This window comes from Nyctibius grandis, chromosome 6 (assembly GCF_013368605.1).
Source record: "Nyctibius grandis isolate bNycGra1 chromosome 6, bNycGra1.pri, whole genome shotgun sequence".
In the NCBI taxonomy this organism is placed as follows: domain Eukaryota; kingdom Metazoa; phylum Chordata; class Aves; order Nyctibiiformes; family Nyctibiidae; genus Nyctibius; species Nyctibius grandis.
In genome coordinates, this window is record NC_090663.1 from 58703109 (window position 1) to 58723956 (window position 20848).

Sequence of the window (20848 nt, forward strand, 5' to 3'; positions counted from 1 at the left end):
CATGAAAAGAAGAAAGTAGTGTTCTTGTGAAGGAGTTTCCTTCTTTCTCTCTCATTTTCTCTTTTATATGAGACTGTTTCCTCCCTCTCTCATGTTATTGTGCTCACTTATATACTTGGTGGATTAAGTGATCATAGGAAGTTCCATACTAGAGCGGATGGCCGTACAAGCCATGAGTGCTACAGAGATATTGGCCTGAATGGTGTCTGATGGTTAGTTATGTTGAAAGAAAGCTCTATAAATTTCCATCTGTATCTCTTTAATTTTGCAGTAAAACCTGGTGTTCGGTACAGAGAACTGGGAAACATTATTCAGAAACACGCTCAAGCAAATGGATTTTCAGTGGTTCGGAGCTACTGTGGGCATGGAATCCATAAACTTTTCCATACGGCCCCTAATGTGCCACATTATGCCAGTGAGTATTCATTCCCTTTGGGTTGTCCTGTAGACAAGTGGTTTGCAATGAACGTACCCAATTTACTTCTTGTTTATATTCTAATAAAGTAGCATGTTGCCTGACAGCCATCAATTTAGCCCTTTTGCACTTGTGAAATAACTTTTTTTTAAACTATGGACCATAGTGTGCTTTATGAACCTAAATAAGGTGAATATATTATCTACTGAGACAATCTGTGCCTACAGTGATGGTTAGTGTTAGCTCTCACCTCTACTGAGTAAGTGCTCAATGTTTTCGCATGAATTCCCAACTAATCCCTTAGACATCCTTGTCTGACATGAATAGGCAAATATTTCTATCCTTAGAAGGTCTAAGAAAAAACTTACTGCCATTTCCAGATGTAAATAAAAGGGTTTTTTGAATGGTATAGATTGGTGTTGTGCCTGAATCTTTGTAATGTGTGGCAGAGGAGGAACAACCATCCCCCACCAAGTTCTCAGCTTTAGTTTTTGAAAATAGCCGTGTCCCCATGACAATTTTTGCCAGCAGGACTAAGAAACAGCATCCACAGAGGCAAAGGAGAGAAGCTTAAGTGCCAGTGGACAACTGAGGATAGAAGAAAAATCATGAAGCAGTGATAGACAGTTCACACACACTTCAGCTGCAGAGCTCCCCTGATAGGACATTTATTTCCTCAGCCTGACAGATGCCTCCATTTTCCCATTTCCTAATGAGCTTTAACACAGGTTATAGTTATAGATTATAATGTAGCAATCCCTGACTTCTCATGTCGTCATTTCCCTAAGTTATTTTTTTCAGAGAACAAAGAAAACCTATTAGTCACAGGGAAGAAGGGTATCAATTCCTGGTATTCAGTTTTTGTTGTGTAAAATGAAGAAAATCTGGACTCTGTGGAGATGGAGGGGATTTTATACCAATTAAAATGCAATCTGAGAAAAAGGAAATTTCTGTCTTTCCTAGTTGTTGAGAACTTTGAACTTTTTTTTTAATTGAGCCAAAATGTCTGTTCCCAAAAAGGGAAGATGCTGGATTTTTCCTGGTATTTTTAAATACAGATTCACAGCAAAAGCAAAGTGGAAAGAGCTGAGGGACTTAAAGCCTCTTGGAGGAAAAAAAAATGAAAGCTGCTGCTTACTTCTGGCTTACAATGAAAGGATTTTTAAAAGCAAAAAGTTCATTTTGTAAGCTTTTAAATTATTTAACAAAATCATGAAAACTAGAGGGAATAAAGGACCAGATGCAGAAGACCAGAAACTTAAATGTAAGTGTTGAGAGCAAGAAATACCAGCAGATGATGGGGATAGAGGCAAGACCCTTTAAGTAAATGAAGAATGTTCTGGTTGCTGTTGTTTCAGATTGATGTCTGAGATTTTTAAAGCATCTTGGTGATTTAGGCAATTTCATAGATTTACACAATTAGAGTAGGCTGGGGGATGGGGAATCTGTATGTAAGAATTGATGAAAATTGTCTACAGCAGCAAAGCAGCTTGGAGCTAATGGTTCCTGTGCAATACTGGAGTTTGTTCCAGCTCTCACATGCTAGGCTGAGTCAGGTCTAAGCTACACTGCTGTTCAAGGTGAAACGGGGCTGAGGAAAAGGGCTGAAGCCTTTCTTCAGTCAAACTACACTCCTAGAGACATGCTCTGCATCAGTTCATGTGCCTCCACATAAACATTTTTGGTGTATATAACATCAAAAAGTTCCAGTGTTATTGTCCTGGATGCCTTGAAATTCTCTGCCTTTTTATGTTAGCTAAAGAAATACAGCATTATCAACCTGACACTACTATGACCCCATTACCCAGAGTAATGAGGGGCACAATGTGTCTTTCATAAATGGAATCACAGGACTACTTAACTGGTATCATATTTTGACAATTTATTGGAGCTAATGGTTCAGTGGAAACAAATTAAGAGGTTTCAAGCCTTCTCTGAGTATCTTTAAGTGCTTCTTATTTTTATTGATTTTTTTAATTATATTTTTTATCATAGAAGTCTGCAGAAATTCCTGTATTACATTTGGTCAGTGTTTTTATAGAACTGGAGTTGAACTCCAGTTGTTGGAGAAAAAGAGAGCAATTAATTCTACGCTCCTTGAGTAAATATTGCCGTGTTGGAGGAGGGGGAGAAGGAAAGAATTAAAAGAAACATTAATGTAGAATTAAAAAGGGACAAGTGAACAGATCATCTTTGAAGGGCTTTTCTGACTTTACAGCATTCCTGCTGTGTTCTTCTAGGACAAGGATTTGTTCATTTGCTAAGATGGGATCACTTTTTCTAACTTGAGTGTTTATTTTGTTGCAGAAAATAAGGCGGTTGGAGTCATGAAGCCAGGTCATGTATTTACAATAGAACCAATGATCTGTGAAGGTGAGCAATTTAGCAATAGAGTACAATGGTTACTCTTGTTTACTATTTAAATAGTGATGGAATAAGATGCTGGTTCTATTCTGTATAGTTGATAGATTTTTCATTTCTCTTTGGGAAACTGATATCTGTTACTTAAAAACAGTCAAAAAGTCATCATTTATGTTTTTAGGTGGTTGGCAAGATGAAACATGGCCTGATGGTTGGACTGCAGTAACAAGAGATGGAAAGCGATCTGCCCAGTTTGAACACACTCTTCTGGTCACCGATACAGGCTGTGAGATCTTGACCCGGCGGCTGGATAGTATTCGTCCCCATTTCATGTCCCAGTGATAGTCTAGACTGAGCAGGTGGATCTGAATGATACATATATATATATTTTTTTTTGTCTCTGTACTATGCATTTTTTCAAGAGTACAGAATAGAGAAATTTCGTCATTTACTTGTTCTCAGTGATTGTAGATAAGAGGAACATCTTGAAGAACCTGACCCCATGTCTGGAAAAGCAGAGAAGAATTTAAAGAATTTCCTGCTTTCCTCCTACCTACAACACTCATGCTATATTTTTCTTTTTTCTTCAATTATCTCTTTAGCACCTTTCTTCCAATTAGACCCACAATTGCTTCTGTTGCTGCCATGATATTAGCTAGAAAAGTGTGGGTAACCTTTCCCACAGGGACTTGATATTTTGGGATCCAGGTTTTTTTCACCACTTTAGCGTGCCCTGTCTCTCTTGGTATGTGAGCGGCACCTGAGATTTTAAGCATTTCTAGTTCCAAAGACTTGCTCCTGCTTCTGCAGATAGTGTTCTAATGGGCTGGGCCTTTTTTGTTTATCAGTTGAGAAGGGGGCAGAAGGGAGAGAGACATGGATGTTGCCAAGAATAGGCTACCCTTACCTTTAATTCTGTCCCCATCTCTCTGCTGGTGGCCTCTGTGGTGATTGTGACTGTGGGTGACACACTGTGTTAATGGCAGGACTTGTTTCTCTTGCTGGAGATTCGATAATATGGGCTTCCTACAGGGAAAATCAGTAAATTCTGTCTTATATGCAGCTCCCTGGAATAAGCGGCTTCTCAGTGAAGCAGTATTTGCAGGCAGTCTCCTGCTCCAAGAGCTTGATGAAGCTGATGTATCAGACTTGCCTAGGGAAAGGAATGAAACAAGAACCAAAAAGATCCCACGATTCATGGGATCCCTGCGTGTTGTTAACTGTGGTGGTTTTTAAAGGTACATCCACAGTAGCTGTGGGGGATTGGATTTGCAAGACTTACAGCAAAATGAGTATATCAAAACAAGTCTGAGTGTGAGAAAATGAAACATCTTCAATGCCGTATTCATTTTCTTTTGGTAATTTTTAAACAGGTCATTTTTTTCCCCCTCATTTAAGTGAGTTTCATGCTTTTGTAAAGTCTTAGGGGGGCAGCTATGAAAACTGATCTTTCTTCTTCAGACTGGGTATAGAGTGGGCAATGTTAGTATATATACCCCTTTATTTTCTCTTAATGGATCATGATGAGCTGGAAATTGTCATGTTAAGGAGTGTGGATTGATTGAGCCTCTCTTCTCTCTACCCTTTCTCTTCCCATGCCCACTTCCTTTCCATAATCTTTGGTGTTTCTGCTGAGGGAATTTATTTTTTTTCTTCTGAATTGTAATGAAAAATTTTTCAGACCCCATTGCAGACTTAGTCTTACACCACTAACACAAGAAATAGTTAAACCAATGCAGACATTAAATCATACAATCACGGGCATAAAATACACCTTTTACAAGGTGTCTGGTGAATTTGTTGCCACGTTAGACCCAAGCATATGAGGTACTGCATACCCTTGGCTCCCCTTGGCACTGCAGAATTTAGGTGGGGGAAGGGGGTTAGTGCTTCATAGAACTGGACTCGTGTGTACTACCAAATACCAAATTTGCCAGAAAATGTCTTCTCTGCCCTGAGTGCCTCAGACCTCTGTTGCTGTAAGAGTATCATTGCGATGTTTTCATTACCTTTATTATTATTTTTAATTATGCAGTAAAATGACCTGAAATGATGCATATAGAGCATGTGTGCGTGCGTGTGTGTATAGATTTTACCAAAACAGACTGTAGTACTTGAGTGGAATTACCTGTGTTGAATGAGATGTAATGTATTGAGGAGATGACTGTCCTGGAGGTTTGCCTGCCATATCATTCACTTGAATGGTTACAATGGTCTTGCCTTTTCTATATGTGTGTGTATGATTGGGATGGGGGCGGGGGGAGGAGGCTTCATTTTTGGTCTATAAAATAAAAGTTTCAGCTGCTTTTAACAGAAATAACATTTTTTTTGTGATCCAAAATGAAACATAGCATTCTCAATTATATTAAGGTTTGCTTGCACTAGTGCAAGCCCTACTGGTAGATGCATGCAACCAGTTAAATATCACCCTTAAACCTGCACCTGTGCCACTTTAATACCTCTTAGTCATTGCACCAATACAACCTAAACACAGCACGTTTTTAATATAGGTAATCTATGATGCTATGCATTTCTGCCTAAAAATGGAAATCACAGCATGAACACTGTTTATACTGAGTTCATACAATTACAGTATTTTTAAACAAGTGGAAGCTTTGTCAGCATCTACACCAGTTCTTTCAACATGAGATAGCACATCAGCGTGGACAACAAAACTTATTCAATAAAAATATTGTGAAAGGCTATTTTTTCACCTGTCTAGCTGTAACTTTGCTTGAACATGACATATTACACTTGTGCTGACTGGATTTGGGAAATTATCTATTTTTGATTCTTACAGAAGCTGCTATCCACTTAAAAAAAAAACCAACACAACCCCCCCCCCCCAAAAAAAAAAAAAACAACTTAAATCTACTAATGACATTTTTAAAAATTGTATACACTTTTGCCAAAAACACAATCCTGCAGTTAGTTCTGAAACAATCTCTGAAAGTATTTCCCTTTACTATCATCTAAGAGAGTGTAGAAACTCTTCCTTCTGAAACCCTTCGAAAGGACGATCCAGGGAACTATAGGCCTCTCAGCGTGACCTTGGTGCCAGGCAAGGTGATGGAACAGATCATCCTGAGTGCCGTTACACGGCACATGCAGGACAATCGGGGCGTCAGGGCCAGCCGACATGGATTCATGAAAGGCAGGTCCTGCTTGACCCGGGGCTTGGATGGGTGGATTCTTCGATGGGTTAAAAACTGGCTGGATGGCCGAGCCCAGAGAGTGGTGATGAATGGGGCAAAGTCCAACTGGCGGCCTGTCACTAGCGGTGTTCCCCAGGGCTCAGTTCTGGGGCCGGTGCTGTTCAATATCTTTATAGGTGATCTAGACGTAGGGATTGAGTGCACCCTCAGCAAATTTGCAGATGACACCAAGCTGGGTGGGAGTGTCGATCTGCTGGAGGGTAGGAAGGCCCTACAGACGGATCTGGACAGGTTAGATAGATGTGCTGAGACCAACCGCATGAGGTTCAACAAGAACAAGTGCCGGGTCTTACACTTCGGCCACAACAATCCCATGCAGCGCTACAGGCTGGGGGAAGAGTGGTTAGAAAGCGGCCCGGCAGAAAGAGACCTGGGGGTGCTGATCGACAGCCGGCTAAACATGAGCCAGCAGTGTGCCCAGGTGGCCAAGAAGGCCAATGGCATCCTGGCCTCTATTAGGAATAGTGTAGCCAGCCGGTCTAGGGAAGTGATCATCCCTCTGCACTCGGCACTGGTGAGGCCGCACCTTGAATACTGTGTTCAGTTCTGGGCCCCGCACTTCAAGAAAGATGTTGAGGTGTTGGAATGAGTCCAGAGGAGGGCGACCAAGCTGGTGAAGGGTCTGGAGGGCATGACCTACGAGGAACGGCTGAGGGAGCTGGGGTTGTTTAGCCTGGAGAAGAGGAGGCTCAGAGGTGACCTTATTGCAGTCTACAACTACCTGAAGGGAGGTTGTAGTGAAGTGGGAGTCAGCCTCTTCTCCCGGGCAACTAGCGATAGGACAAGAGGACACAGCCTCAAGCTTCGCCAGGGGAGGTTCAGGTTGGACATTAGGAAGAATTTCTTCTCAGAAAGGGTCATTAGACATTGGAATGGGCTGCCCAGGGAGGTGATGGAGTCACCATCTCTGGATGTGTTTAAGACAAGACTGGACATGGCACTTAACGCCATGGTCTAGTTGACAGGGTGGTGTCAGGGCAATGGTTGGACTCGATGATCCCAGAGGTCTCTTCCAACCTGATTGATTCTGTGATTCTGTGACTCATGCTGTTTCTGAAAATTGACATGAATATTTAAGGAGAGAAGATTTGATAGCTAATGTTGAATAAAAGTAACAGCATGAGGAGAGGGGACAAGCTGCATCTTTTACATGACAGCCAGCAGAGTATATACACATTTAATGTACAGTTATTTGGTGGAAACATTCTGTCCATTGAAGTCCTTACAGTTGTTAAGATGGTACAGTTCAATACAGTACCTTGATCACCAAGAATGGGGTAAAAACTCTTGTGTTTACGAGTCCCTTTGTTAGCTTAGGAACTTCAAAGAGACTACTTCAAACATGCTCCATTCCATCAGCTGCTCTGTAGGACAAAGTGGTCTGAAAACTCTGCTACCTAATAGCCAGCATGTCAATTCTTCAGGCTGGGAAGAAGCTATAAGTCTTTGACCTGAGTGCTCTGGTATCGCTAAATGTCTTTGTTGTTGACTTACCCTGTTATTACAAGACTAGCTTTCCACAAAAACTTCAAGAAGCAGATTCTCTGAAGTAATAATGTAATGCAGACATGATTGTATGGTCTTGATCTAGTCTGTGCAGCCTAGACGAACAACTGTTATAGTATAAATATTTTAAATGTTAGATCCAGCTGGGGGGTAGGTTTGCTAAGATACTGAGCTAATGTTCTATTGATACCATTTTGTAGTTATCGAGTACTCTCACTGGAACAGCTTCACAGCAAGTTTTCTACTGAATTCTCTGATGTTGAGCCAGCATTTCTGGAGCTACAAGGTACTGAGAATCACTTCACTGCTGTGTTGGAGGGCTCGTTTCCTGATACAAATTCACTTTTTATTTCTTCTGGATGCTCAAAATTGAATTCTTATGATATTCACAGGAGTTAACTTGTTTACTCTGTCTGAAATAAAGTTAGAAATGCAGCTACCTCAACTATTTTCAGAATACTCTAGGGATATCTTTGCAATGATAAACGGAAATGATGTAATTGTCCCAGTTGTATAGCAGTGTCTTGGGATAAAGCAGTTGTTAGTGGCGAGAGGGAATTTCTTCTAGTAAGATTACTGTTTGCATTCAGAGTTCTCTGTAGCAGTCGTTTTGACGAGGCTCCCTGAAAACATGAAACTTCTTAATTAGTGTCCTTAGTTCACTGAAAAGCATTGACTTTTTATGTATATAACTGTTCTTTTAACTGGGTAGCCTTTCTGCCTCTGCTTTGCAGTCTGTTTTCTGCTCTTCCTCTGTGTTTTTCTGGAGCTGTGGCACTGCTTCCAGGTTTCCATTCAAAGAAATTTTATCCAGTCAGAACACTTCAACTATAGTTAAGAAAAAAACCTGCAACTCCAAAATTAAGACTTAACCCCTCCCCTGCCAACAAACAAAAAAATCCCACAAAACCCTGCAGTCTTCATCACACAATTCTCTTTGCTGTTGTTCCCCTGCACCTCTCAAGAGCAGACTGTTGCTCCAATAGTAATGTTCCCTGCTTCAATGGCATGATCCTGTTTCTGACTAAATAGAGGTAACAATCCCACGCTGTTTGGGTTTGCAGTGTTGGCTGCAAAGGCTGCTTCAATTGCTAGTAAATTTAAGGACCTGGCAAAACTGTGCTACTGAGGTCTTGGAGAACACCACTAGGGCAAGTGACTGGAGTAGTCTATGCTATCATCTTTACAACAGGCCTGCCTACAGCTACTGTAATGAGCCGAATAGGAAATAAGGCAGAATATGGACTTCCCAAGTGAACATGGGTACACCTGGACACTTAGGTCGTACATCCAACCACACTCTACTCTACAGTTGGCTTCAAGGTAGAACTGGATGGTACATCCTTTGTACTCCTATAATAGCCTCAGAAACTTGACAGCTGTTGGGAGTTCTTGCCACTCTCTCAGTACAGTTACAGCACATCAATGCTGCTTCTCAGCCCAGCTGTGCTTAGCGAACTGCCTAGTGTAATAAATCCCACCTCATTTGCTATTGACTCTGAAGAATGCTCTTCCTCTGTCACGTACACACATGATGTGAAATCACTAGAGGAAAACAGTAAGACAGAACAATCATAGTCACAGTCTTAATGCTCAATAATTCCAACACTGTGTTTAGAAATAAGCTTTTATTAAGTAGAGTAATTGAGTCAGGCACTATTGAATTTGAAGAACAAGTACAGAAATAGAAGTTCCACAACCAGTGCTAATTATATAACACTATTCAGTGGTTACTGATTTTTTGTTATTTAATATTCAGAATGCTCACCCTAAATACATTGTCTTCCTAGTCCCAGTGAGTTTTCATTTGCTTGATTCTACCCTCTGTCAGAAGTTCCATTATAAAAGGACAGTTACCAGGATGCTGGCCAACTGGAAGGTCCACATTTGGCTCTAAAGCTTTAGGACAGTTCGAATGCTTAAAATGGAAAAGAAAAAAAAAAGTTACCAGTAAGTTCATTTTCTCCCCTTCCTTCCCCTTCCTTTCATTGCTGACACATACTTTAATTTAACTTCTGTCTCTTGTAAGAATGAAGTTATGCTTATGCCTATAATATTTATTTAAAATCCTGGTTAAAAATGGGTTAGTAATGCTTGTTCTTCGGCTTTTTTAAGTCTCTCCCCCAGTAAGATAAACTCGAAATGGAAGCTTTTTTAAACTACATGAGTGTCAGTTTTCAGTAGCTAGCTAGCCAAGAATATTGGTCAGGAACATTAATATTTACAGGCATTCCCTCTTTTGGCTGCTTGGAGAATTTTAAGTAACTTTCATTATTAGTTTCATAGGATGTGCTCATGTAGGAATAAAGCACTGAAATGATACAGAAGTTTGTAACTGGGAAAGGGGATCAACTGCTGGATGAAATTTGCATAGAAGCAGTGTTTCCAATTGTAAAAAGTACAAACGCAGTTACTGTTAACTGACTTATCCAAAATAGGAATACATATGAGATAAAGCAGATAAAGTTATTACTTTTGAAAAAGTTATATACAATGCATCGATATGGATTCAGATCATATACAAAGACCATGCTGCTTTCTTGAGATAATGCTGGTAACTATTTTTCCATCTGCAGATGAACCTAAGTATGGATAAACAGTTTCCTGCATTAGTGCAAATATGCAGGAAAATATTTTCTTTTTTTACTAGAACATCTCTCCAATTTTTCGTCTTGTCCACCAGCTGATTCTTCATTCAAAACACGTTCTTAAAAAGTATGTGACCTAGACTGCTAATAAGCTGGTTGCTAATAAGCTGTTTTCTACTCCTAGAGGCACTGGTAGCTATCTCATTAAGAGTCTGAGTTTCCAACAAATTACAGAGCATCTCATTAAAACTCTCACTTAAGAGAGGCCTGCTCTTGAAAAGACACAGCAGAACAAGCTTTAACACACCTCAGGTTAAAACTGTCTAATCCTTTCCCCTTTTCTGCGTTAGATTTTAACCTGCAGATACAAGTTCTGCCACAGTATCCCCATGCTGGTCCCTGTTCTCCTTCAAGCACATCCATGCCTGTATCTGTACAGGGCTTTACAAGGATCACCCAGTATATCCTCTGATAAGAATACCCTACTTTGCACTGCTTTTGCAGGTTGATCACTACTTGCAACGGATACTGCTATAAGGGCAGCAAGGCTCATCACACATCCAGCAGGTTTTTTACCAGCAAGTAGGGTCACTTCAATATGCAGTGGAGCTGGGCCTCACTAGGAAGTTTAATACAGCTATGGCCTAAGTCTGCAGTATGAACAGTCCAAACTGCCATTTATCTTAAAAAAGGCAGAAACTGCTGTATGTTAAGAAGTACAAACCCATCATCTGAATGTTCTACCCCAGTTCAAACCAGAGAAAAAAAAAATTTTAAAATGTAATTCAAAGATCATTCCAAGTGATTGATTGTGCTGTAATCTATCCTAAATAGTTTGAAAATATACTGAAATCTACTATTTAATTAAAATAGACTAATAGCTTAATGACTTGTAAAAATGTATTGATTTGAATTCCCCTTCAGTCTCTTTACATTTCTTTTTCTGAGGAAGAATGTTTTAGCAATGTTGGAAGCCTAAGGCTGACTTGTTCCCTTTATCAGCTTTACATACTTCCGTATTTCCCTTATACATTGTTGCTTACTTTTTACTCTCTGCCTGTGTTTTGGCACGTGCCTAGAGGCGCTGAGAAAGTTTGTTTATCTCAGAATGAATATGCGTGGTATATTTCAGCCTTTAGCCTCCCTGTTTAAAACATGACAGTGGGCAGAGAACGTATATTTTTATAGTGTCTCACCAAGAAATGTCTTCTACACCTTTCAGTATTATGAACAGTACCTCTTTCCTGTATGCATCAGCTCAAAAGCCTCGTTAATTTTGTCAAAAGGCAGGGTGTGAGTCACAAATTCATCAACCTTGATCTTTTTGGACATGTAGTCACTCACCAGTTTCGGTACATTGTCTACACTCTTCCAGCCTGAAAGACAGAAGGCGTGCATTTATTTTTCCCCTTTCCACCCACCTCAGAAAACAGAGAGAAAGAAAAATACAACCCTTAAATGGGCACTTGTGTGGTAAATACGGAAAGGAACCGAGATCAGTGACATGTTTGTCCATCCTGCTCTAGGCAGGGAGTAAGGAATGCAAGAGGACAGCTAGGCCTGGCAACAGCACACATTACCCAAACACGCAAGCGCACTAACCTCCCACTAGATATTTCGGCATTCAACATAACAGCAGCCCTCACCTAGGAAAGCATGCATGAGGCATCTCTATCAGCCTCTCTATGTACCTTTACAACCCAACTAAGTTTTGTATTACTTGGAAAAAGGCAGTGTAATAATAACATCAAGTTTGGATACTTCCATGAACAGCAATTACTGAATCCCCAAGTTATCAGTAGCTGTAAAAGTCTCAGTGTGCTTTTGGTTTGACAGCAGAAAATGTCTATCAATAACTTGTTGCTTTTTAAAGCTTTTTATAGCACGTTCCCGTGTTAGCCCCACAATTTGCTTAGTGAAGAAGCAACACAAACATGTTTATGTGAGTTCCCATCTCCCCAAAGACTAGGTGCTTTCACTGGACCCAACTGAACCAAACCTTCGCTTGGTGATAAAACAATCCCTCCATACCACTCCTTTAGTACTGAATAGCATATAGTTATGTTCTCTCTTCAAAATATGTGAGATATCATACCAATGTGCTTATTTGTAGCCTGTCTGTAGGAATATCAGATTTTAGAAGTCTTTATCTTAAAAGTCAACATAGAATTTATGAATAGCCTGTCAGTAAATTTCTTGCACAAGCAAAAGCAAGGCCATGTGTTCTTCCCACTTTGAACCCGTAGTAAATTATTTTTATCCCCATACCAAAATGGAATTACCTCCAAAGGCGGTCCCTTTCCATGTCCGCCCAGTTACTAGCTGGAATGGCCGTGTGGAGATCTCCTGACCAGCAGCAGCTACTCCAACTATCACACTGACGCCCCAGCCTTTGTGGCAGGCTTCCAAGGCAGCCCTCTTCACAGATGGACAAGACAAAGCAGAGCGTTTATTGCTAATGTTTATGCTACCTAGGCAGGCACAGGTTGCACTTCCCTTCCCCCAGTTAATGAATCACCACATTCGTATTTAAGAAACAATAAATACACTCAAAATTACACTAATTTTCCATTGGTTCAGACTCCTCATACTGTTAAAGATTCACTTTGCTCTTTTTATATCCCATCTGGCTTCCAGAGAAGTCACTCTGAACTCCCACTGGGAGTTGGAATAAACTGTAATCGGAGACCATGTAGACCATGTTACTGACAGTTAGGAATGCTGTTGTAATTCCTGAAAACCTAGCCTTACATTCAGTAACGCTTCTTCATTTCCAAAGGTTAAATTTATTTGAGGAATTAGGGAAATACTGAGTGGACCCTGAGATTTTACTGTGTGTTGTACAATATATTTTCTGTGGGTTTTCTTAATTTTTCAACTGTCAACATATGAAAACTCAGGATTTCAAAGAACTCCCATTAAGGAAAAAAGTTTGTAAATTCTAAGTGCCATTTTCAACCTGAGAAGTAGCATCTGGTTTCATTACAGAATTAGAATTGGATGTAAATTGGCCTTTTTAGTCACAGCAGTTATCATTACTATTTAAAAAATAAATAAATTAGTATGGCATGTTTTCCGTAACAAGAAAGCAGCTAATTTTGCTATTTAGCTCAACTAAGTGGCAGCTAGCTGTCCCCTCCCTCTATGTACTACTGTTACGCAAACACTCACCATGACTCCAACATTACCAATGCACTCAAATGAGTAGTCTACACCACCATCGGTCATCTCAACCAGCACCTCCTGTATGGGCTTCGTGAAGTCTTGAGGGCTAATGCACTCAGTAGCTCCAAACTCTCTGGCTTTGGCATACTTATCCTTGTTAAGGTCAATGCCAATGATCCGGGATGCTCCTGCTATTTTACAGCCCATAATAACTGCCAGCCCAACTCCTCCTAAACCAAAGACAGCACATGTAGAGCCAGGTTCCACCTAGGAACAAGAGAAGACCCATGAGCAACACAGAGAAAATTCATCCTTCTACGTGAATGGGAAAGACAGGTTAAGAAGTCTGTAATGAAGGAAACATGGAAGCAAATATATATGGCTCTGAGACTTTATAACTTAGATAAGGGAAACTACACAGAAATTTCATCCAAAAGCTCCTTAGGTACTAAGCTTTTCTTTTTGCCCAAGGACTTGACTCCAATAACCTGCCCTAGACTCATCCACACTCACCTACTAGCTCTGTCTCACCCTGAGCTTCAAACTATCAGAATGACTTGCAGCAAGATTAAGATGAATTGGAAAAGTAATTTATATATGGCTGGTATCAAAAGGGATGCAGAATCTTCTACCTGTATTTCCTCTAAAGGGCAACAGGTTCTTCTAACCTGATCTGGCCTTTATGGAGAAGTTAGAAATTCTTAGCTAAACTTCATCAGTTGAAGAGGAAGAAGAAACAGAAATTTGGTACATCATGTTTGCAGTCCTAATCTAGTCCCTAAGCTGTCTGTGAACTTTGGCTCAGGTATAGTTACAGAGAAAAGCCAGAGGCAACCACAGCCTTTACCTTAGCAGTGTTAACAGCAGCCCCATAACCAGTAGAGATGCCACAACCCAGCAGGCACACTTTATCGAGAGGTGCTGCAGCATCTATCTTGGCTACTGAGATATCAGCCACCACAGTATAATCGGAGAAGGTGCTAGTCCCCATGAAGTGGTAAATCTGCTTTCCTTTGCAGGTGAATCTGCTGGTACCATCAGGCATGAGTCCTCTCCCTTGAGTAATTCTTAAGGCAAAGACAGGAAAGTACAGTCAAGAGGCTTAAGGAGTAAATACTCTCATCAGACAGTATCCGTGAAGTAGCACAGCGATGCAGTTACGTACTTGCACAGTTATTTTTTAATCATTCCAATAAACCCAGGAGCTCACAGAAATTAAATGCTAAACTCCTAAAGCTTCATGCTGTTAATTCCTCCATGGAAGCCTGAAAGAAACGGAGTTTATCAACATGTTGACCTTGGTAGCTACCAATGCTAACTGCTTGTGCCACAGTACCACACCCCTGTCTTCATCTTCTTCAGTATACTTCCTTGAATAGCACCTGTCAATTACATCACTGGGGTTTTTGTTTGTGTTTGGGAGACTTTTTTTTCAGAATGGAAACTGGAAATTTAGCTGGGAAGTAGGTGCTAAGGAAAAAAGAGCTTTCTGTATAATTCTGTACCACTTGACAGCCTTGGTGTTGACTCCCAAGAGCTAAATTCCCTTAAGTGCTTCCCTTAGGTATGGATTAAATATGGAGTCAGAGAATTTATGTTTTCAAAGCTGGGGACACAAGCTAGCAGTTTACACCTTCACATTCATGAAAACAGAGAAACAGATTTATTTAAGGGCAAAAAAGAAAATATATGTTAAGGAAGAAGGGAAAGTAGTGCTTAACTGACTCCCCAAAACACTTACTTTCCAAGTCATTAAATGATGCATCAAGAGATTTATTCTTCAAAAACAACTCCTGTCAATTACTTTTGATAAGTAGAACAAGTATACATTGAACAAATACTATAATGTGTATAAAAATAAAAAGCATACAGACCTTATCTTCTGGCACAGATTTGTTTTAGGATTCTTGCAGAATTTACACTCTCCACACTGGGGGATGTATAGAGGGATAACAGTGTCCCCTAAGAAAAAATAAAAAATATTCTGTGGCTATTTACCAAGTCAAGCAAGGCATTAGGAAAAAGCTGAAGTTACTCAATTGTCATGGCTTTTATGTGACCTTGTGTTCACTTAAGGCCTTCTTTGTGTATTAAAAACCATTTATGGTACAGAGTATCATTGTTTATAGAGAGTGCTAGATAAAACACTTTTCTCATGTCTGAGCAGCCAGCCAATCAGAAGTTCATCATTCCAGAACAAATAGGAATGTTACTGTAAAACAAAACAACCCCAAATCAATAGTGAACAACACAATTAAATGTTTTTAAGCTCTTTAATTAAACCAACAGCTAAGAACTGCCATTTGAAAAAAACCCTCTTCTAACTATATTGATCCAATTTCAAGTAAGAAATTGGTATGCTGGGCTCTTTCGAGCATTTAACCAAGAGCACATTGAATAGGTTAGTGTTGTATCTCACAGACAAGAGAAGCCTGCACAGGCGTACACCCCAGAATAAGACATTATATTAACTCCTGCAATATAGCATTTCAATGGCCCAATTTGACAGTTGACCTTGTGGTAAAGTAACACTTTTAAGGAAGACAGAAAACTTGTAAGATATTTTCTTACCTGGCTTTACTTTTGTTACTCCTTCCCCAACACTCTCTACAATGCCTGCTCCTTCGTGACCCAAAATCACAGGAAAACATCCTTCGGGATCAGCACCACTCAGAGTATAGGCATCAGTGTGACAGACAGCAGTGGCAACTATCTGTGAAGAAAGATATAATCTGAGGCACCTTGAAGAACAGAACAGTAGCACAGATCTATTTCCCTTTGGCCAGAAATTCAGAACAATTGCTGGGACAAATTTGCCAATCCCAGCAGTGTTTGTGATGTGGCCGACATACTTTCACTCCTGGCAAGGCACAGGAGTGCCAAGGCAAGGCATTTCTTCTTATTTTGAAGAAGTGAAGTCATGATAGTGCATCTTTTCTCATTTCCATCAACTAAATTCTGACGCTGAAACGAGTAGAAGATGACATCTGGTTTCCTATAGCTACAAATCAGTACTCCAAGTCGTCTCAAAGTAGGTTGGCATCTCAGATTTGAAATGTTAGTCTCTCACAGGTAGAATGACCAGAGAGACCACACAGAACACTAAGTATTGCAAAAATCCAGTTTAAGTCTTAAGCACCATATAGAGACCCTTTCCACAGAGATAAATTTCACCTTAATGCAGATATGGGCTACTGGAAAGTCCTGATCAAATCAGAAACTTGGGTATGGGGAATCCAGGAGACCAATCACAGCTCAGCAGCCAGTAACTTATGGACTGACTGAAGTAAAATCCAGTGTGCAGCTGCAACAGGCCACAAGCTGCTGCCCTTCAAGAACAAAGGTGTTCCTAGCTTATATGTTTTGTGGGAGCTTAGTCTGTAACAACTGGAATTGATCCTCAAGACTAGCCATGATCTTTAGACCAGACTGTGAAGTGAGACCAGTAAAAATTAAAAGTGTTTTTCATAAACAGAAGATCTAAATACCATAATTTTCTTCTTTGTAAAGCCAGCTGAGATACTCATGAACTCATGCTATCCATTCAACATTTCTTCTGTTGGTAAACAAACTGTTCAGTTTTAATAGTCTCCCAAAATAGAATGCATACAGCTAACAATTGATTTAATTACCTTGATACGAACTTCATGAGCTTTTGGTGGAGCAACCTCCACCTCCTCAAGAGAGAGAGGTCTACCTGCCTCCCAGGCAACAGCAGCCTTGCATTTAATAACCTAAAAGACAACAACAACAAAAAAAATACAACATCTGTTGTATGGTTCATTTAAAATATTTCTTGTTCAGCCAAGTGAGAACATGAGAGAAACACTACTGGCTTTTGGAAAGAATCCCAGATCTGAAATTCATAATTTCAACACAAAGGTTTAGTTGCCCTACATTTGCTTTCAGGAAGCTAAATAATAATGAGTAAACCAAGATCTGAAATTTGGATGTCATTCTCTTATTGAGTTCAAACCCAGGAGTGCTTAGGAGATACTCAAATACTGCAGTGAAATAAGCAATAGGAGTGGAAAGATTGCATAATAAAAATTGGGGTTTAAAATAAGAGACGCACTCATTTGAGATGTGTTCCTCGAGCACAGAGTGTTCAAAGTTAAAAAAATTCAGAAAGCAAACTGGAAGTCGCATAATGGTCCGAGACCCGCATCAAGAGTGAATTTCTTGTTCCTTATCAGGATGGCTTCTGAGTAAGATTTTGGCAAGGAGATGCGTGTGCATGTGGCTGACATGCCAAGCCCTCCAGTGATGCACAGGGACCAGAGGGATTTTACTGTATGGTTATTGTCAGCAAGTTATTGTGCACTAATGCCTCTGCAGAGCCTGAGTGGATTACTGTTAGCAAGTCTTCATTGACTGCTCTCAGCACCATGACAAATCCTGCTCTGCAACCACGCCTACGCATCCTAGGAAGCTTTTCAAGCCAAATGGTGCAGAGCCTGGATGAGCAGGATTTGTGGATCTGTAAACCCAAGCCTGTCAACAGATACATATGCGCAACTGACTGAGGAAATCAGCCGGCGATACAGCCATACAATCCTGAGCAGCTTCAGGTGCTGCCAGGGTAAGCATCTGGAGTACCCTTAGATGTCAGTTTTACAAAGCATGACTCCGGGTCTGTCCTTCAGGATAAAACTGGCAGGGTATCAAATAATCTGAATTTTGCTTTCTGACAGACACAACACCTTTCAGCAAATGTGATATGAAATAGCTTCCTGCAGGACACTCAGACGAGCTGTGAAATCAAATTCAAGACCTTAGCAACATAAAACCTGATGAGGAATGCTCTCGCAGACTACACTGCTTTGGAACAGATCCCTTTGCAATCTACTCCACAATAGTGTCCATATATTTTGGAATAATTCAGTTATACCAGAAGACTTGCACTGATTTTCTTCCATGCAAAAAAGGTCTAAGCCATTGCTATGACAGTTGGAAATATGAAGCATTTCATAGCATGCACTATAAACCGATACAAGAAAATGATATTTTGTGCATTCAGACTAGCTGAGATGTTCCCCTGGAATCACTGAAAGGGAATTAATGCAAAATCCCAAGACCAGACATACAGTCATCCAGCCTTTTTGAAATTTCACCACCTGGAAGAAATAACAGCACCAAGACCACTTGTTGAGCTTGCCAGGTCTGATTCATCACCTGCATGCATAGGAGAAAATAATGGGTAGTTTATGGCTTTCTGTAGTATTTTTGTTGTACAATAAACAGCATCGGACTTTGCCAGAACCAGTTAACAAGCTCACTGTACCTGAAATAGCAGAACTGCAGACCTTTACCTGGTCTTAAAATTGCTAAAATAAATACTGCCAACCCTAAAAGGCCTGAAGCTTTACAAAGAAAACAGGTACCCATTCCTACTGCCAGCAGGGGCCTAGATTGGACAGAAACACCCTTAACCTAGAACTGTGAATTCCTCTTGCCCTGCTTTTTATTACCAGGGTAAATACTATAAAAATCAACCAAATGTGACATAGTAACTAACTGTGGAGTCACAGTATGGGCATGCGGTCATAATCTCGTAAGTGTACCAAAGATTTTGCCAGAAAATCTAAATTCAAGGCACAAAGTGCAAGAGGAGCCATCATTTGGTAAATCATTTACTGGTTTTCAATCTATCCCTCATCCTCCCCTCATGAAGTCATTCGTTCTCACACAGTAGACTGCGCATTCCTAAAATCTGAATTTCCACAAGCTTAGTTAAGCACAGGATTACAGAGGGGAGAAAAGTCTCCTTACAGGATAAATTCTGATCTCACTAAAACTAACATTGCACATCTGGAAGCATATTTTGAAATAGTAACTTCTGATTCAGAAACTTTTAAACAAGCTGGCTTTTGAAATTGGGGTCAGCTCATACAGCCATAAAGGCCCCTGGACTATTCGGAGTGGATATCAGAAAAGCCCCATCTTCTGACCTCTCAATATTCAAAGCTTTTCATTGTTGCTTTGCTGAAAATCTTGAAGCCAACCACCTGAAAAAAATCTCAACTTTCACCAGTTCTTCATTTTCTCTATTAATATATTAGCACAGGAACACAACTGGTGAGCTGCTTGTAGCTACTCGCACGACCAGCGATCTCACACAGGATGAAATCGAGCTCTCGGGAGTGACTGAAGCTGCCCTATCTGCTCTGAAACCACTGCTGGCCCGGACCAGCCTTCAGCGTCTGGACAAGTGAGACAACCCCACCTGCTCAGACCAAGGGCACTAGACAGCTGCACAGAAATTAAAGCAGCATTAAGTAGGTTTAGACTATCATGATGTTTTGAAAGCAAGGCAGCAAACTTGTCAGGCAATGGTTCTGAGTGCAAGCAGGGTCCAGCTGTATTGAAAACGGACTGGCACTGCTGCTGGTGAGCAGCCCTGAGGATTGCCCTCGCTGCAAAGTGGCACCTTCCCAAACATGGGCCCATTCTTTCTTCTCCCACTCAACACCCACAGGAAGGAGACATATAGGGTGAACTGTGCTTAACTGCTTCCCCCAACCCACCCATCTCAGCTGACAGGACGCTCCTTACTGCCTTGTGGCAACTGAATGTGCACTGAGAAGCCAACACCTTCCCAGCCCTGTGTGCAAACCGATCTGTTTTCCCCTTCCTTCAAGCTTTTTAAGCCGCGTGTCCAAGGCCCACAGGAAACCACGCAAGCTCAAGGCCTTCTGCTTGCTCTTCCATCACCGCGACTAACCAACGGCCTAAGCACACAAGCAGAACCCTCATCCACAAAACGCGCACGGGTCTGATTGTAACAGACGGGGAGCGATGTGACGGCGGGGAGCGATGCGCACATTTTTGTTCCTAATCCTGCAGATTCTCACAGCAGGAGCCCCCCCCACGTAAGTAACGGCACTGGTTTCTGCCGCACACCTTATACGCGTACGGCACGGGTCGGGAGACGCCGGGCCGACCCCCGCACTTCGGTTTTCCCTAGCGCAAAAGGAGCGGGAGCAAACAGATCAGCCAGGGCCCGCAAGGCGCCGCTGCGCACAGCCCCCACCGCGGCCCGTCACCGGCGCAGGGCGGGGGCTGCAGGGGGGCTGCGGGCACCCTGCAGGGGAGGCTGCAGGCGGCGCGCGGGCCCCGCCGCGCACCCCGGGGAACACCCCGCCGCGCGCGCCCGGCGCCCCCGCGAAACGCAGACGCGCGCGAGCCGCCTCACCCCGCTGGCCATGGCGCGCGGACCCCGCTGCCCGACGGACGGCCCGCCCCTTCCCTCGGCGCATGCGCACTGCCGGCCCCAGGCTCCGGGGGCTGTAGGCGGTGTGGGGCGGAGGGCGAGGCGGTGCTCGGGGAGGGGTGGCGGTGAGGGCGTGTAGGAAGGGTGCCGGGCTGGGGAGCCCTATGAGGGGTCTGGCTCCTTCCCTCCCTCATTCCCCGCTGGGATGGCAGGGCAGGAGCGCCCGCAGGGAGTTACAAGCCCCTTGCAGCACTTTTCTTCCTGCACACCCCGGTGCAGGCGAGGATCTGGCTGTTTCCTCACGGTATCCGCGGTGTTGCATTGCGATGTGGCTGGGTTTGTGCTTCTGACGGCCGCGTCAACGTCTTACAAGGCAACCCCGTCA

The 20848-nt window shown here is 41.9% G+C and overlaps 2 protein-coding genes across 3 annotated transcripts in view; one reads left to right on the forward strand and one right to left on the reverse strand.

Moving 5' to 3' along the window:
- METAP1 (methionyl aminopeptidase 1) overlaps positions 1-5434 on the forward strand; it is a 29680-nt gene extending 24246 nt beyond the window's left edge. Inside the window, exons 9-11 of the mRNA XM_068402597.1 lie at positions 272-415; positions 2723-2788; positions 2958-5434. Of these exons, the coding sequence (XP_068258698.1) occupies positions 272-415; positions 2723-2788; positions 2958-3118 (371 nt within the window). The 3' untranslated portion in view covers positions 3119-5434. The remainder of the gene's footprint in view (positions 1-271; positions 416-2722; positions 2789-2957) is intronic.
- A 3676-nt stretch (positions 5435-9110) lies between these two features.
- On the reverse strand, positions 9111-20494 carry LOC137664514 (alcohol dehydrogenase class-3). 2 transcript variants are annotated; one of them, XM_068402599.1, is made up of 9 exons: positions 20446-20494; positions 16883-16984; positions 15822-15963; positions 15125-15212; positions 14098-14317; positions 13257-13517; positions 12368-12503; positions 11430-11461; positions 9111-9415 (listed from the first exon to the last, which is right to left on the reverse strand). In XM_068402599.1, exons 1-9 carry the CDS (start codon positions 20455-20457, stop codon positions 9284-9286), a joined length of 1125 nt encoding a protein of 374 aa, XP_068258700.1. In that variant the 5' UTR covers positions 20458-20494; the 3' UTR covers positions 9111-9283. The 2 variants fall into 2 exon arrangements, with proteins under 2 accessions (XP_068258700.1, XP_068258699.1); XM_068402598.1 differs by having other exon boundaries at positions 9293-9415; positions 11323-11461.
- Positions 20495-20848: the final 354 nt, after the last annotated feature.

Bases quoted from the DNA above. Each gene is read 5' to 3' on its own strand.
- LOC137664514 (XM_068402599.1), bottom strand. The intron at 15,964-16,882 runs GTAATTAAATCA...CTTTCTTCACAG, and splicing joins CTCATGAAGTTCGTATCAAG to ATAGTTGCCACTGCTGTCTG. The intron at 14,318-15,124 runs GTCTGTATGCTT...CTTTGCCTTAAG, and splicing joins AATCTGTGCCAGAAGATAAG to AATTACTCAAGGGAGAGGAC.